At 43.1% G+C, this 16,549-nt stretch overlaps 1 protein-coding gene across 1 annotated transcript in view; it reads left to right on the forward strand.

The window, feature by feature from the left end:
• The window catches only part of SRD5A1 (steroid 5 alpha-reductase 1), an 18,579-nt gene extending 6,579 nt beyond the window's left edge, over nt 1-12,000 (forward strand). The window contains exons 2-5 of the mRNA XM_019541284.1: nt 2,641-2,807; nt 3,585-3,686; nt 8,785-8,935; nt 11,473-12,000. Of these exons, the coding sequence (XP_019396829.1) occupies nt 2,641-2,807; nt 3,585-3,686; nt 8,785-8,935; nt 11,473-11,539 (487 nt within the window). The 3' untranslated portion in view covers nt 11,540-12,000. The remainder of the gene's footprint in view (nt 1-2,640; nt 2,808-3,584; nt 3,687-8,784; nt 8,936-11,472) is intronic.
• The last annotated feature ends 4,549 nt before the right edge of the window (nt 12,001-16,549 follow it).

A 16,549-nucleotide genomic window follows, 5' to 3' on the forward strand; every position in this document is an offset into this window, starting at 1 on the left:
TGTAGATGTTCCATATACTGCTTTCAACAACAAGAGTTAATGCCTTAAAACCTGAAACCTTTAGAGGATGCCCTGAGAGAGAGACAGAGGCATAGTTACCCTGGTAGTTAGACCTAGGAACATGAGTATGTTCCTTCTTTTCCCCACTGAATATTAATACTATAAAATATTGAAAATATCTTTTCAAGGAACTTGAGCTTAATTTGCCTTTAATGAGTTAAGGTTGCTTAAAAATCTATAAATTAAAATAAACTTCCTTTTTACGAATTATTTCTCTTATCTTCAAATCCCTTCAGGGATGGGGAGAAGAAATTAATCTAACAATGCTGTAGTTGAGCAATGTTTTTAAAAATAAACAAACTTGAACTAGAAAAAAAACAAAGTTTGAACTGAGGAAGATGGACTTGGAGGAGACCTCCCAAGTGACTGGAGTCTGAACTGTTGGTTTCACAGGCAATCACTTCATAATCCCATGCATACATTTATTGAGCTGTCATAGTATCATAGTACTTGGGGTTGGAAGGGATCTAAATGGATCATCTGGTCTAACCCCCTGCCCCGGGCAGGAATGGGTGCCGGGGTCATATCACCCCAGCCAAATATCTGTCCAGCCTCCTCTTGTACGCTTTCCTACCTTGGGAGTCTTCTACCTCACTTGGGAGCCCATTCTAGGGCCTGGCAGTCTGAACTGTAAAGTATTGTGTCTTGATGTCCAGCCTGAACCTTCTCTCTAACAGTTTTATGGCTGTTTATTCCTAGTAAGCCTGGGTGGTGCCTGGGGGAACACAGCCTCCCCTAATTTCCTACTGGTTCCCGCCCCCCGTGAGTTTGTAAATGGCCACCAGATCCCCTCTCAGCCACCTTTTGTGGAGGCTGAATAGGTTAAGGCCCCTTAGCCCCTCTTTGTAGGGCCTGCCCTGCTGCCCCTTGGCCATGCAGGTGGCCCCTCTGGACCCTCTTGATGCTAACCACATCCCTCTTGAAGTACGGCACCCAGAACTGGACACAATACTCCAACTGTGACCTGACCAATGCCACATAGGGGAAGGATCACCTCCCTGGACCTGCTTGTGATGCATCTGTAGATGCACAACAAGGTGTGGTTAGTTGGTCTTTCTCGCATTAGCTGCTCATGTTCATCTTGGAGTCAGCAATGACTCCAAGATCCCTTTCTGCCACCATATTGATGAGAAGGGTGTTCCCCCAGCCTATAGGTGTTGTGGTTCCTTCTCCCTAGATGCAGTACCTTGCACTAATCTGTGTTGAATTCCATGCTATTTTCATCTGCCCACCTCTGTAATTTGTCTAAATGTAGCTGGATTCTGTCCCTCCTCTCCAGTGTGCCCACCTTGCCCCACAACTTGGTGTCATCAGCGAGTTTGGACAGTGGGCATTCTACACCCACATCCAGATAACTGATGAAGATGATGAACAGTACAGGCCCCAGGACCGAGCCCTGGGGGACTCTACTGCCCATTTCTCTTCAGATGAAAAACAACCTGTCCACCACCACCCTCTAGGTGTGACCATCTAGCCAATTTGCCACCCATCTGACTGTAGGCATCAATGCCACAGTCACCAAGGTGTTCTCTCTTCTCTTTTTTTAAAGAATGTGGTGGGGAAACTGTCAAAGGCCTTCTTAAAGGCTGGGAAGACTACATCTACCCTGACACCCTCATTCAGGGACTTTGTGACCCTATCATAAGAAGAAAGTAAGTTAGTTGGTCAGGACCTGCCCTCAATGAACCCATGTTTGTTGACCCTGAGCATTACCTCCCCTGGTGGGCCCTTGGAGATGTGCTCCTTGATAAATTTCTCAAAGGTCTTCCCAAGGACTGTGGTGTAAGACTTGACAGGTAGTTATTGAAAACTTATTATTTCATACGTGCAGCTGTTCTGAGGAACTAAATACTACTTATTTAACCCTAAAGTATGGTATGCCTGGTGCTTCATCGAATGCAGAGCATACTACAATCCAGATATGCAAAAACAAAAAATGTGCAGAAGGGATACAACATAAAAGCATGGTTAGGAAAGGTAAGGTGCACCTTTTTAGTTTAAAGACTTGTGAACTGTGGGGCAAACTCATGGGGATTCCCAGGGGGTCAGATCTTGATGCAGTGGTGGCTGGGGTTCCTTGAGCCTGAGAACAGCAGTCTTCCAGCTGCTTTGTTACTACTAGATCCCCAGCATGTTTTAAAAAAGCAGGCAATGCTTGAAAGCATTGTCATTAAAGTTTTCCACAAGGTGAGATGAAAAACTGTGCTGTCTTAAACACCAGTTATCTACAACACTTTTTTTTTTAAATCATATAGATAGCCATGTTAAATTTTATCTGACCAAATCACATTATAATAAGATAAATGCACAGATTTTTTTGAAAATCTAACTTTTATGATGGAGTATAAAATTGGATATTGGAACCTGATCCTGTAGTCTGTACCATCAGTGAAGCTACCCAGGATAAACTTTAAGTGTGTGCTTGTTTACCCTGCTGACTTCTGCAAGAATAAGTTCTATAAAAACATGCTGTATGCCTGCTGACTCGTAGAAGTATAAGGATTACAAATATGAGCTTAAAATCCATTTCCCGGTGAAATAACTAGCTCACTAATTTAATTTTTTTTCTGTTTATTCTAGGGCACTTATCTTTCCTTTCTTGATTCGTGGAGGAAAGCCAACACCACTCATAACTTTTTTACTAGCATTTATTTTTTGTCTCTGTAATGGGTATTTACAAGGTCGGAGCTTAAGTAATTATGCAGAATACCCTCCTGACTGGTTGCAACATCCTTGTTTCATTGCAGGTAAGTTTTAAAAGCATTCTGTGAAAACTGAAAGCAAAGTGGATTCTCAGTATGTTTTGGGGGTAGGGTTTTTTGATCTCTTACTAGATGTGGTATATAGTTGCAAGAGCTAATGGTCAAGCTGTGGGGCATCGGGTACCTTTCCTCAGGTTACCTGATGCTCAGAATCTTGTCCAGCAGCTCTCCCAACTATACAGTTGGTCTAAAATAATTATTCAGTGTAATATTGTGCACAAATACAATGTTCCTGGATGTAGTTGTCTGTGCTAGTCTTTCACTAGGTTTCATAGTATGTGGTACTAGAATGGTGACTTTGTTGCAAAAATTTAGGAACATCTTTGAGAGAAGATTTAAAGCATGCTTTTCTAGCAGGATTCTCTGTATTGATTTCCTCAGTGTCTTGGAGTTTGTTTGGTCAATTCAACTTAACACTATGAAAAGAAGAAAATTCACATATTAAATATTTCATTCAAGTGGAAACTTCTGATCAGACTGAAGTACTGTCTTTATGGCTAGATGCTCAATCCTACTATGAGCCCTGTGCAAGTAGAACTGTGCCCAGACAGGCCTGCTGGTTCTTGTGGGGATTTCTCTCTCATTTAGTCTAGAAGCAAGTCCCAGAGTGGGTCTTAGACTTGATGGAAATGCAGGCATATTTCTTTCTTCTTGTGTTTGTTTGTTTCAGTGTTGTTAGTTGGATAAACCACACTTTGGTAACAACAATTTTGACTGAACAAATCCAGAATTAGTGTTCCTGCCTTAATTATTTTTCTTTAGGATTTGCAGGATGGCTGATTGGTATGGTAATCAATATTCATTCTGACCACATCCTTAGAAGCCTGAGAAAACCAGGGGAAACTGGCTACAAAATACCAAAAGGTGAGTAAAATGCTGTAGAAATTTTTAAATTGTAAAGGAATACTTGAGGAAACATGATTCTCCACTTAGTGAGGTGTCCATTACAGCTCTCAGCAAATAACATTGAGATGATTAAAAAAAAAAAAACCACAAACCAATTCTAACTTTGGGGGACAGAGCTAACCCCTTTGTTTCTGGACTATACTTGAAACCAATTTCTTGCCTCTGGTTTAGTTATCATTAGTCAGCTAACGCCTTTTCCTGTCCCAGTACAAGTTTCTGGGAGCAGAGGACTCTTTTATAAATTCTAATCCTCAAAGCCTGTTGACATTCATTGCTTTACTGTGGTTTTTGTTTCTCTTGAGACATCAATTGTTCCAGGCACTACTGTTTCTTACTGTGCCTGTGCCTTGCTGTGTTCTCACAGTCCTTTGACAACTGACTGATTTCCTTATTCTCTTAGGTAGGGAACTACCCTTCTTCTTCTTTTTTTTTTTTTTACACAAAAAAAAAAATGCAAAATCACCAGAAGGGGGCAAGGGGACTAGTTTCTGTGAACCCTGCCACAAATTGAATGTAAAAGTGTTGCCACATGCTATAAGTGGCCCACTACTTTTAGTTTCCCTCAGTGCAGTTTAGGTAGATCCCTACTCTCAGGAATACTCAAAGTGAGCTTTGTTCCTGAACTTTGCTATCACTCTAACCTTTCCGTCTGGCTTTCATTCTTAGTTCTAATGTGTAGTTGGTCAAAATGCTTGATGCTCCTCTGACAAGGTGCTCCCCCTAATCTTGACCAACCTGACCCAAAACATCCAGGCCACAAGAGGTCCATGCTTGCTCTGCAGTGATCAGCACTGGAGGGTTTTTGGAGGAACTGGATAATTACTTGCCACACAAGTAAAAGAATGCTTGTTATTTTAAGTGCATTTAAACCATTGGTGCTCAGCTTTTTGGTCCAACAAGCCAGATAAGTGGCACAGCACTAGCCTACCAGTTAGACCTGAGGTTGGGGCCCAGATTGGGTCCTGTGCACCTGGATCCAGCTTTGCCATCAGAATCCCACCTCCTGCTGCCCTGTCCTGCCACCATGCAGGACCATGGTCTCTGGTCTACAGGGCTCCTTACAGGTCTAGAACTTTGGCAGCAGGGGAGTGGCAATTAATGCTGCACCCCCTTCCACCACTGAATTTTTAGACCTGTGGGAGATCTGGCAGGCAGATGATAATGGCCCATAGGCTGGATCTGGCCCATGGTCTGGAGCTTGTTTAAATCGGGGGTGCTCGATCTACAGTTTGTAAATGTCTTATTTTATTTCTGTATAACTGCCGTGCAGCACTCTCACACTTATGTAACCTTGTAGTTTTGGCTTCTAATCAAAATGAAAGCGTTATATTTTCCCACGCTTGTATTAAGCTGCACATGCATAGTTTGTAAGTTTCATTTCTTATCTATAAGTGTCATTCCTGCAGAAACTAAACTTATGTAGAAATCTGCCTAGTAACTATTATGTAAGAGAAAACTATCCTATCTCTGTATGCTTAGCTTATATCATAGTTAGTGTCACAGGGGCAGTCCAACCAACATCTATAAAGAGGGACAGAGGCAAGAAGTAGTAGAGATGACAACTGGCGACCCTTCAGGCTTGATCACCCTGTAGCCAGTCCTCAGCCTCCCCGCCTGGGCGTATCCCAGTGAAAACCAAGGCCTTGAAAATCCGACAATTGACAACGATTCACCGTGTTACAGTTTTGTTATCCACCATCCTGTTCATGAGCTGTTGACCAGCCCTAAGACTAACTAGTGAGTAGCCATACCTATCCCGCAAAGGGTGGAAAGCAAGGGCTCGCTAATGAACCCTGTGGGCCAACAGACCCCCTTTGTATCCGGCATACTGTAACTGAAGAAACATCGGAGACTCCACCTCTTGACTGCCTCTCTTCGTAGTTTAGACAGCATATCTATGCTTTCTATACTTACATTTACTGCAACTTCATTCCAGCTGGTCTCCCCTCTTATTCATAAGAGGGTGAGGCCAGGTGAGTGAATAAAACAAATTTTACTTTACCTTATATTTACTCTGTAATAACTTCTACCACTAACACCCCATCTCAGTGAGCTGTTGACCAATTCTGGGACTTAAGGAGTTGGCAGCTGCACCTAGCCCATCGGGTTAGAATGAACACAAGGGCTTACTCCGGAACCCCGTGAACCAACAGACATCCTATAAACTTATTATAGAAAACTAACAACTTACTCTAAGTCGTCTACTTGCGCCAACTCGGCGAACCTCGAAGGCAGTCATAAAGCTACCTCCAATCCTGCCCCACAAGCCGCACGCTCGCCTACTCCGTAAAGCCCGCGGCTCCCCAAGCGGTGCTGAAATCGCTAGCCCAGCATTCCGCTACACAGTTAAGCACAAGTTAAGGCTTGTGCTCACTTCTGTTTTTGTTGCTTAATGTTTTGAATTTTGCTATGCGATTGTAAAATTCTTTTCATCGTAGCATTTGCTTATTGAATGCTGTGAGACTGTATGAGATATGGTCTCCATGAATAAGTGTGCTGGAGCTGACTCTAATGGTTTTGTGGGTGTAACTTGTATATAATGTTTTCAACAGGGTAATATTAATTCTAGACAAACATACTCAAGGCAAAAGTATTCTAAGGCTTTAAATCAAGTAAGTGGCAATGTTGAAGCAGTAAAGATGGTTATTTGGGTTTTTTCCCAAGAAAAACTTAAAAAAAACAAACTGACTTTAAACAACTAAATACTTGATTAAATATTTTTGTCATTAAGAAGAATACAATTCCAGAGCATTTAACGTTAATTTATTGAGGTACCTCAGTAGGTTACAGAAATTAAATGGGTTTGTCTGACTGAACAACCTCTTGAAAATGAACATGGCAATATATGGAAGGGTGGGTGTTTTATTTTTTGCCACTGTTTATGAACAAAAATCATAGTCTAGATCTAAGTAAGTAATCCTGGTTCTTGTGCCTTTCACATCTTAAAGGTGATTACTGTCATGTGTACTTGTGGCACTTTTTCAACAAGATTGGCCAAGAGCTGCATCTGTACTTGTGGCCAGAATTTCTAGTGGACTCTACAGTCTATCTGCCAGTAGAGGTGCTAGCACATGGGTGGGCAAAATGCAGGCCAGTTGTGGCCTGCCAGACCATTTTATCTGGCCATGGAACCCCTAAAAAGTTTAGAAAATGAATATGTATCTGCTCCTGGCTACATGCCATGTGGCCCTTGATGGCTTGCCAAAACTCAGTAAGTGGCCTCTGCCCAAAATAATTGCCCATCTCTGTGCTAGCAGCAGGTACTTGTACCAAAACCTATTTGTGTATTTAGAGAACTTGAGTGACTTATGCATGCAATCACTGAACTAAACATAACGGAACTGTTTTCCTTTGTACATTGTCTCCGTTATACAAAAAAAACACTGCTAGGGAAAATGAGAACAATTTCTAGAAAATGAACTATAAACCTAATTCCCTTCCTTGCCCATATGCAGTATGAATAAGAGACTACAATAAAATGGTAGGAGTTCATGGCTTGAGTTGTATTAAAAGGATCATGAGATTCTTTGTATATTCAAGACAAGCAAGAACTATATTCCACTTCTATCACCTCTTTCCCCGTAAGACTTAAAGCAGAATGAAGATTGATTTTATTTATTTATTTATTTTTTGATAGAGCCTAAGCTTCAACTCATTCACCTATGTTTTTCATACTCGGCCAGAAGCTCAAACTGTAGCTGCTGCTGAAGACTGATATCTCCATAGCCAGATCTAAGAACTTGTAGAGCTAAAAATGGCCTACAAGGCTAGAACAGGAGGAGAGTACCCAGGAGTAATTAAAAGAGCAATATTACCAAAATAAAAAGTATCTTAATTAGTGGAACATCAAGGAGTTGATTGTTCATGCCTTGAGTTAAGTAAAGAACAAGGAGGCATTAAATTAGTTCTTCCTCCTACCCCACTTAGCTCCATGAACAGATATACTAGTGCTGCTGGAAACAGGAATTCAAGCTGGGGCAGGAATCAAAGCAGTGTGCCTTCTATTCCAGGCAAAAATCAGCAGTCCCATTTAAGATGCACTAGTCAATTTTAGGGGATTAATTACTTTTAGGGGAAAAAGGTGTATGTGGGTAAATAAATAGTTTGTCTTGCTAGTTGCTCACTGCAAAATACAAAGCAATTTTTCCAGCTTTTTTATAAGCTTACATGGTAAATCAGTTTGAGCTGTAAAGCAGTTCAGTCTTTCACATTTTCTCATTTAAAAAAAAAAAAAAAATTTAGTAGCCTGACAAATCTATATAATAAATAAACTGCGCTGACAGGATTGATTTCTATAGATCACTTTGGTATTGCTGTGTTTAGTGCCACTATTTAATAAAATAGATATACATGTTAATATTAGAGGAAAAAACTAGAGCCCTTTCTTCTATATAGTACAGGCAGTCCTTGACTTGTTTCAAGTTGCAACAGTTTATAAATTGAAACCATTTCAACTTTGTCAGTTTTGACTTACAACACTTGATCTGTTGCAATGCCATGCCAGCAAACAAGTTTGTGTTGCTCATCTCCTTGGAGAACATCTGTACAAATTTGCTTGGACACTTTCTTTAAGAAAGCAGGCAAGACTCCAGAAAAACTTGCTGCCAAGACTGCTGAGAAGACTCCAGCCAAGAGTTCTTCAAAAAGTCCAGCAAAGTCATGTCCAAGAAGTCCTTCTAAATCAAGATTGATTGCTGTTTACAATAAATACATTAATGTAGCTATATTACTCATCTATAATTGATCGAGTACAAAATTCTGGGGTATTTCTAGTGAGAACAGGGTATTGGGCCTTGGTTCAGGAACCAATCCCCTATTTATAATATTGTTTCTTATGAGAAAATTGGTTCTGAGTTGCGTTTCAACTTAAGATGCAGTTTTTGGGAACCAATTATTGTAAGTCCGAGGACTGCCTAATAACTTCCTTAATATGAAAAAAGGCTTTAAGCTAATTGCAAACTGTCTTGCATGAAAGAACTATTTTTCTGCTTACAATAGCAGGTATTGCAACTGCTTTTCTACAGTGTGTTAATAAAGTAAATGTGTTGTTCCTTAGGAGGGATGTTTGAATATGTAACCGGAGCCAATTTTTTTGGCGAGATCCTCGAGTGGTTTGGATTTGCTTTGGCCTGCTGCAGCATTGAAAGTGCTGGTTTTGCTATGTGCACACTCTTCATTCTAGCTTCTCGAGCAAGGCAGCACCATGAGTAAGCCTACAAAATTACAGAAGTCCTATTTCCTTTTCTAAATCATCTGTAACTTAAGAAATTATTGGTTGTTAAACGGGGATATAGGGGTTTGCATGTGTCTGACCCTTGAGACACTTATTGATTCTGAAATATTCTTTAAGGCTGCTTGCCTTTGGTTTAAAATAAAGAACTTTTTTTTTTTCTTTTAAAACTCGGTGTTCTCCAGTGCCAAGCCCAGCACATGCCCAGAAGAGGCAGTTTGTTAGTTCAACCTGGCTTGGCTGTCTCTCTAGATTGGGTGCTTTAGTGGGGCTTTCTGGTGCTTTTATCTAATAGCTGTTTGAATCAGCTCTTAGATAAAACCACCAAAAAGCCCTGCCAAAGTGCCTGATCTATACAGGCACCTGTGGAACTGAGTTGAAGTAATGTGCTGCTGCTTCCAGTAAACAATATGAGGTGTTTTGTTCTTGTGTTTTTTTTTCTTTCTGTTTCTCTTTTTAACATCTGCAAGCACCCCAAGTTAATAACTCCTGTTGGTAAATCCTGGTTACTTGAAACTTGCTTTAGGTAAATTTAACTTGCTTAATTCATTTTTTGCAGTTAAACACTACTTATTTAAGTAAATGCCAGGAAGGGAGAATTTTTCCCTTCTTAAATTCCATTCCTGAGCTAACCTAGGTTGGAAGAGCTTATGTGAATTGAACCACCAAATTTTTTTACAAAGTAAATAAAAAAAAAAAAAATTCTGATTGTCAAGTTCTCTATTTAAGAGGTATGGAACGAGGTTATGCTTTTTTATACCTTTCCTTCTCATAAACTGTTGTATAAAATCCTCTGAGGGACTACAGAGAATAAGGCGGGGGCGGGGGATAAAAGCTCCTAACCTAGCAATGGCTAACTCTCTGAACAATTGGTCAAATTGCTCCAAGTGGATGAGGCACTAGGTAACTTGTAAAAGTCACCCCTCTGATCTGTTGTGGTCCTGAAATTCTTTTTATTAAAACATTCTCCTATAAATCTTTCCAAATCAGTCTGAGAACAGCTGCTGTTGCAATAGTACATGCACTAAACTGTAGTACATGGGTGTTTTAATTACAGCCCATGGAGCCCTATCACCCAGCCTGCAGTGCTGCCTGTGGGTCTCTGACCAGCCTGCCATGTACAGCACCCTCTGGCACCAGCACCACATGCTGAATATGGTGCACAGAGTCTGTCTGGCATAGGCTCCATCACATGCAGCCTATCTGGGATGTGCATGGCATACAGCACATGTGTTGCCTTCCCTCTGGGGGGCCTGTCTAGGGCATGCACTGCATGTGGCAACCATACTAGACTAGCCCTGCACACTGGATCTGTTTGGGGCCAGTCCAGGTTGGGCCCATGGAGTGGCCCCATGTACTAGACCTAGTGTGCAGGGCTGGTTTGGTATGGGTGTCACACACAGCATGCATCTCAGACACCCCCTGTGCCATGTCCTGGGCTAGTGCATGGTGCATGCAGCACCCATGCTGAAGCAGCCCTATAGGCTGGGTCTGACATATGGGGGCAGTCTGTGGTCCCAATCCAATACTGGACAGCCCCTGCATTCCTTCATCCCACCCCCTTGACACCCAATAACTTGCTCAAGGAAAGGATTTTTCATTTTCCTTTTATATCAAGCTTTTGACACCTTTTCTGTGATACAAAAGGAGAATGCACAATCCTTGCCAGTTCCTATTTGCGAGTTACATTTACCTACAGAAACTAATGAAAATTGAATAGACTGGAGGGGAAGAAAAGAGAAATTCACCAATGGCAAATGGAGAAAGTATGTTGTAGGGCGTGGAGAATGTTAGGCAAAATCTCTTCTAGGAAGACTAGAGTATGAACTTGGAACACTTGGCATTCCTTGGCATAAAATCAGTTTCTCTGTTGCTTTTTTGGAGTTAGTTATGCTTTGGTCATGCAGTCAGGTTGCTAATGTCAACCCTACAGTTACCTGTGAAGATCCCAGATTGAGAGTTCTCCTGTGTTTCCCATATTTTTTGTTTTTTTTATATAAACCTGGCTACAGTATTCTAAATAAACCTAGCAAATCGGATCTAACAATCTAAACTAGCTACCAGCATTCTAATCTGACCTTAAGTTTTTTCCTTACCAGAATAAAAACTTGCTTCAATTTGCAAGTGTGCCTTCATACCATATTCCATAGCTTCCATTTTACATCATCACAATGCTCAGCTGCCATTATGTTGAGCTTTTAATGATTCCTGGTCCATTCTTTGCACTGGCTTGACAAATAGAGTGCCTGTTAGTTTGATTTCTAAATCATGGGTAGCAGTACGTTGGTTTTAATTTTTGCAGCCAGCACTCTGCCCCTTTTATGAGGCTGCATGTGCTAACTTTAAAATAGCTCGACATGCAGAGTAAGGCTAGGAGATGTAATTTTATAGTTTTAAAGCAATTGAAGTATGGATTAAATGTTTCTCTGTTGGAATCTTCCTACAATAGACTGTCTTCTCTTGTAATGCTTTGAAGATGTAATATTAACTACGTTGGTTTGTATTTTTTTGCAGGTGGTACTTGGAAAAATTTGAAGACTACCCCAAATCCAGGAAAATTGTAATTCCTTTTCTGTATTGAGCTGTGCCTCGTATCCAGCTAGCTTTGAATGATGGTGACCGCTGTTCTGAAAGTGTTCAGTTCCTAGTTGGTACATGACAAATGTTGTCCAAATGGATTTCTTTGAATACTAGTATGTAAAGGCTGCATCTTATGCTACTTTTGGCTTCCTAATGGGTAAAATACAGCTGAGTGGCAAGGAGGTGACATGAGAAAAGACAGCCCCAGTTTTCCTGGAAACAGCACAGTGCAGTAAATAAGATGGCAAGAGCATCCTGATCCTTGTCATTGGAACTAGCTTACTACAATGGTGCCTATCTCTCTTGTCTTTCTACCCACTGGTTCAGCTTTAGTTAAGTATGCTACTTCCAGAATGCCAGGATGAGCTACTTGCATTGCACTGTTTGGATGCGGTATTCGTGCATTAGGCAGCAATACAAGAATAGACTTCTGTTCAGAATTATGGCTACCCTGTAGACCAATAACAATAGTGAAGATGCTACTCAGACTTCCTCTTTCATGCATAGCTGTGCAAGACGGACATAATAGACCAATATAAAGCTGCTTGTGCTACCTATGTCAGTATTGGTTATGAAAAATGGATTAAGATTTATATATCTGCTTTTATGCATGTGGGAGTGTTATCTCGTGCTACTTAGTGGGTGGGTTCCCACTAACCTCTTATAAGAGATGCTACTTTCTTCTTTTACCATTTTTTTTTTTTTCCCTATATGAAAAATGTTTTGATTGCTAACCGTTGTCCTGAAAGCACTTAAAAATGTGTTTCCTGGGTATTTGTGATTGCTGGACCCTCAGCCTCCTGGGTCTCCTAGAGCAGTTCTTCATACCCACGTATGTTAGGGCCCCTCTAGATGTTCTGGTAAAGCATCATAGGATCTGATTCATGATCCATATAATTGCATCTCCTGCCATGTTACACATGGCTGGAGCTGTGATTGGGGGATCCAGCATCAGACAGGGCTCCCAGCTGCAAGGGAATACGTTGCTACACATGCAAATAAAAGCTGGATAGAAACCAGCTATAAAGTTATTACACATTTTCCACCTCTAACACTATAGTTGGATGGACTTGTTTATGGTATGATTGGCTATACGTGCAAAGTAACAATCTCAATTGTGCAATTACCCAGTTAATCATTTAATACATGTACAGGGGATGGGCCTTTTTTTTATTTAAAAAAAAAAAAATAGTAAGCACTCGTTGTCCAGACCTTTGTCAGAAAGATGGAACAAAAAGGTTTTTCTGTCTTCCAAAATACTGGCATATTTCTACCTCTTAACTTTTTTTACCTTTTGCCTCTTCTCCCTCTTCCACTTCCTTTTCTCTCGTTTCCTCCTACCACCTCAATTTGCTGAAAGGCTTCAGGAAGCTCCGTTCTCTTCACTGAGTTCAGGTACCTTGTTCAAAAAAGCAATTTGTTGAATTTTAAATCTTTCTCCAAGTGTCCTTTAGGCATTGCTAAATGGTAAGGTAAATTTTAATCTATTTACAAATAGACTAAATTATAATTTAAATTGCTCCCTTCCTAATTGTTAAGCTTTCTGTCTCTTTTGTCACAATGCTCCAACTCCTCCAATCACGATCATCTTCCATTGTGGAAGGCATAATGAGGCTCCCTAGCCTCACTCAGAGCTTGCCTGCCACAACTTGAGATAGGAGAAAGAAGAAGAATTATACCCTAAAAAAGCATTCACTCATGGGCCACCCAGGTATGTTTTAACTGAATTGTTTCACTTATTGTGCGAAGTCTACAGAAGATAACGAACTGTGTTGGCAAACCCTCTACCCAGACACTGTTTCTTCACCAGTCCCTTAAGCTGCTGGCACTGCCACGCACCAGTTCATACTTCTAATTCCCTTCCTCATTTCTTCTTTCTGATTTTCCTAAGCCCATCTTCAGCGGTCTTTGGTGCCTTTGAAACCCTAGGCAAGTGTCCCCACTTCTCACCAGCCAAACACAGGTTCATGGTTTCCCAGGTCTTCCATGGTCCTATCTTGACTTGGAGTCTCTGCACTGGAGATCCTCCATCGGTTGTCCCCTGAATTATCTTCCTTTCTTCAGGTGCCCAGAGCGCAAACTTTCTCTGGGTGTCTGTTGTGGCTGGTGGCTGCATCTGCTTTGATCTTCCTTGTTTTCTGCTGGTGTGTATTATTGTGAGTTGGCTATTAACCTTCCCCTTTCTCTCTCATGCAGGGGCAGGCAATTATTTTGGGTGGGGGGCTGCTTAGCCAGTTTTGCCCTGCCCCTTGAGGGCTGCCCTGGGACCAATGTCTTTGGTCCCATGTCCCAGGACCAGCCCTGGTGGGGCCCAAAGCGGGGCACAGGCTGGTAGGGGTCTATGGAGCTGGGCTGGGCTGCACCAGCAGGGAGAGAGGGGAGCTGGCCCAGCTCCATAAATCCCCTGCTGGCTGGGACCCTGTGCTCCTGTCACCCCACTCTGGGCCCTGCTGGCACTGGTCCTGGGACACCGGTCCAGGCCCCATGCTCCTGTGCCCACTCACTCCCAGTGCCCCCCAGCCCTGTGATACAGGTGGGGGGCAGTGCACAGCGCTGACCCCCTGCACACCAGCAGGGAAGAAGCCAGTGCTGAGTGCGTGGAAAAGTGGCCCTGTGGCTGGCACTCCCTGCTGCAGCTGCTTGCAGCACATGTGGGGCTGTCTGGAGCAGGCATGGGCAGCCCCACATGCCCTGCAAGTAGCTACAGCATGGGGCAGGTGAGTGGCCACTCCTTTTTTTCCTGCAGCTCAGCACCAGCTTGCAACTCAGCCCTATTACCAGCCTGGGTCTGGCTGGTGCCAGGCTCACCCACTGGGGCTGTGCACAGCAGCAGCAGCTGTGGGGCTGCCCCCCCCCCAACTTGCTATGCCAGGCAGTGTTGGCTGCTGCTGCCTGCCCAGAGTGCATGCTGGGCAGCGCAGAGGCGGTGGTGGCAAACACTGCCTGGCTCAGCAAGCAGGGAGACTGCAGCTTTGTTGCCAGGTGCAGCCCTGGCAGGTGAGCCTGGAGCTAGCACAGGGCCCAGGCTGGCAGTGGGGCTGGGTTACAAGGTGGTGCACAGAGTGGGGAAGTGGCCTGGCTGGTGCCCCACACTGCAGCTGCTCACAGCCTACCTGGGGCTGCCTGTGCTTGTTCCAAACAGCCTTGCATGGGCTGCAGGCAGCTGCACTAGGCAGTGCTGGCCATGGGGCAGGGGAGGAGCTACCTTTATCTGCACTGGGAAGGAGCCCAGGGAAAAGCAGCTCCTCCCTGCCCCATGGCCAGTGTTCCCTGCTGCAGCTGCTCACAGCCAGCAGGGCTGTCTGGAGCAGGCACAGGTAGCCCTCAGTGGGCTGTGAACAGCTGCAGCATGGGGTGCTGGCCACAGGGTGGGGGAGGGACTGCTGCTTCCCCCTTCCCCTCCCCCCCTTGCACTCAGCTTTTCCCCAAGCTCCTTCCCTGTCCCCTTACCTGCAGTTCTGGCACGGGGCAGCATGTGGTCCCAGGCATGGGACCAGGTGGGCCCTGCTGTTGTGGGAACCTGCTGGGCTTCCCTTGGGTCCCTACAGGCCTTGGTTCCTGTCATTTTTTGACAGGAACCAAGGGCAGATTTAAATATTCGTTTAATTTTTTTTAGGGGCCTCGCAGGCTGGATAGAATGGCCTCATGGGCCAGATTTTGCCCACCCCTACTCTAACTCCTTCCCTTAGGCAATTGAGTCACTCTGCCCTCTGTGACCCTTGCCCAGTCACCAAGTGACAGGCTTCTATTCTTCACCCAGTTACATCCATGGTAGACAAAACCTGAGCCTTTCATGGGGGGTGGGGGGGGGAAGGGCAGGAAAGGCATGAAATCTTGTCACACTCCTCTAACTTTCTTCATATCCATCCTAAAAACCATTCCTCTCCCCGTCTTTACTTTAATCTCAGAATGTTTGAATTACCTTTTAAGCTTGAAAGTACTGCCTTGAGATTCTGTCTATACTCAAAGCCTTTTCTTAATTTCAGTGGATGTTTGAGGGCATGTGTATTCTACTTTGGATCACCCACACTGAGAATTCAGGCTTCCCTTAATACACTGACTCCCATAGAGGTGCAACCCAATGGGATCATATGTCTCTTTGACTTGCCCACTTACTGCTAATTAATAGGGACAGAGCTTTCCTAAGATTCTAACTTTTTTTCATTGCCTAGACTGGGTATATAGATACTTAAGCAGTACAGAATCCTGTTTGAATTCTCTTGCACCAGGGGTGGGCAAAACATGGCCCAGATGTGGCCTGCCAGGCCATTCTATCCAGCTCAGGGCCCCTAAAAAAATTTAGAAAACTTAATATTATTCTGCCTCTGGCTGCCTATCATGCAGCCCTCAATGGCTTGCCAAAACTCAGTAAGCGGCCCTCCACCCAAAATAATTGCCTGCCCCAGTCTTGGACAGTTCTGGTTCACCTGCTGGCCAACCAAAGTATAGCTTGAGACCAGTGCTAAATTACTTATCTAAAGTGTAGATTGTTACCTGGTGAGGGCATGTATGGGTCCTCACTGTAGGAATTGGAGTTGTTTGTGCATCTTCCTGTGGTAAACCTATTATGGGGATGTGTGCATCTAGCAGGGGTTTGACATGGACTTGGATACTTGAGATATAACATTAATCTTAAGCTGCACTTCAGTTGTCCGCTATATGGATGCTGCCCCTCGTGCTTCTCTGAACATATGCACTCTTTCCTTCTAATTCAAAGAATCATAGGAAAGAGTTCTTATAGAATAGGAAAGGCTTCTTACAGAAAAGTAAAGTTGCTTGTTAATAAACTGTATAGGATTTAAATGTTAATGCCTATCGTATCCTATTGTAACGCATCAAACTATGGCTTTAAATAAAGATGATAGATTGTCTGTGTTCTGTTTTTCTGTGTGCTTCAATTGTAGTATGCAACTGAGGTGGGAATGCTTACTTGGCTGCTTCACTCTTTCCTTGAATTATTCGGTGAAGCGTCCTGTATATCTAATAACCCTACAAAGAAACCTTTCACTTT

This window comes from Crocodylus porosus, unplaced genomic scaffold (genome assembly GCF_001723895.1).
Source record: "Crocodylus porosus isolate Cpor-Errol unplaced genomic scaffold, CroPor_comp1, whole genome shotgun sequence".
Lineage (NCBI taxonomy): Eukaryota > Metazoa > Chordata > Crocodylia > Crocodylidae > Crocodylus > Crocodylus porosus.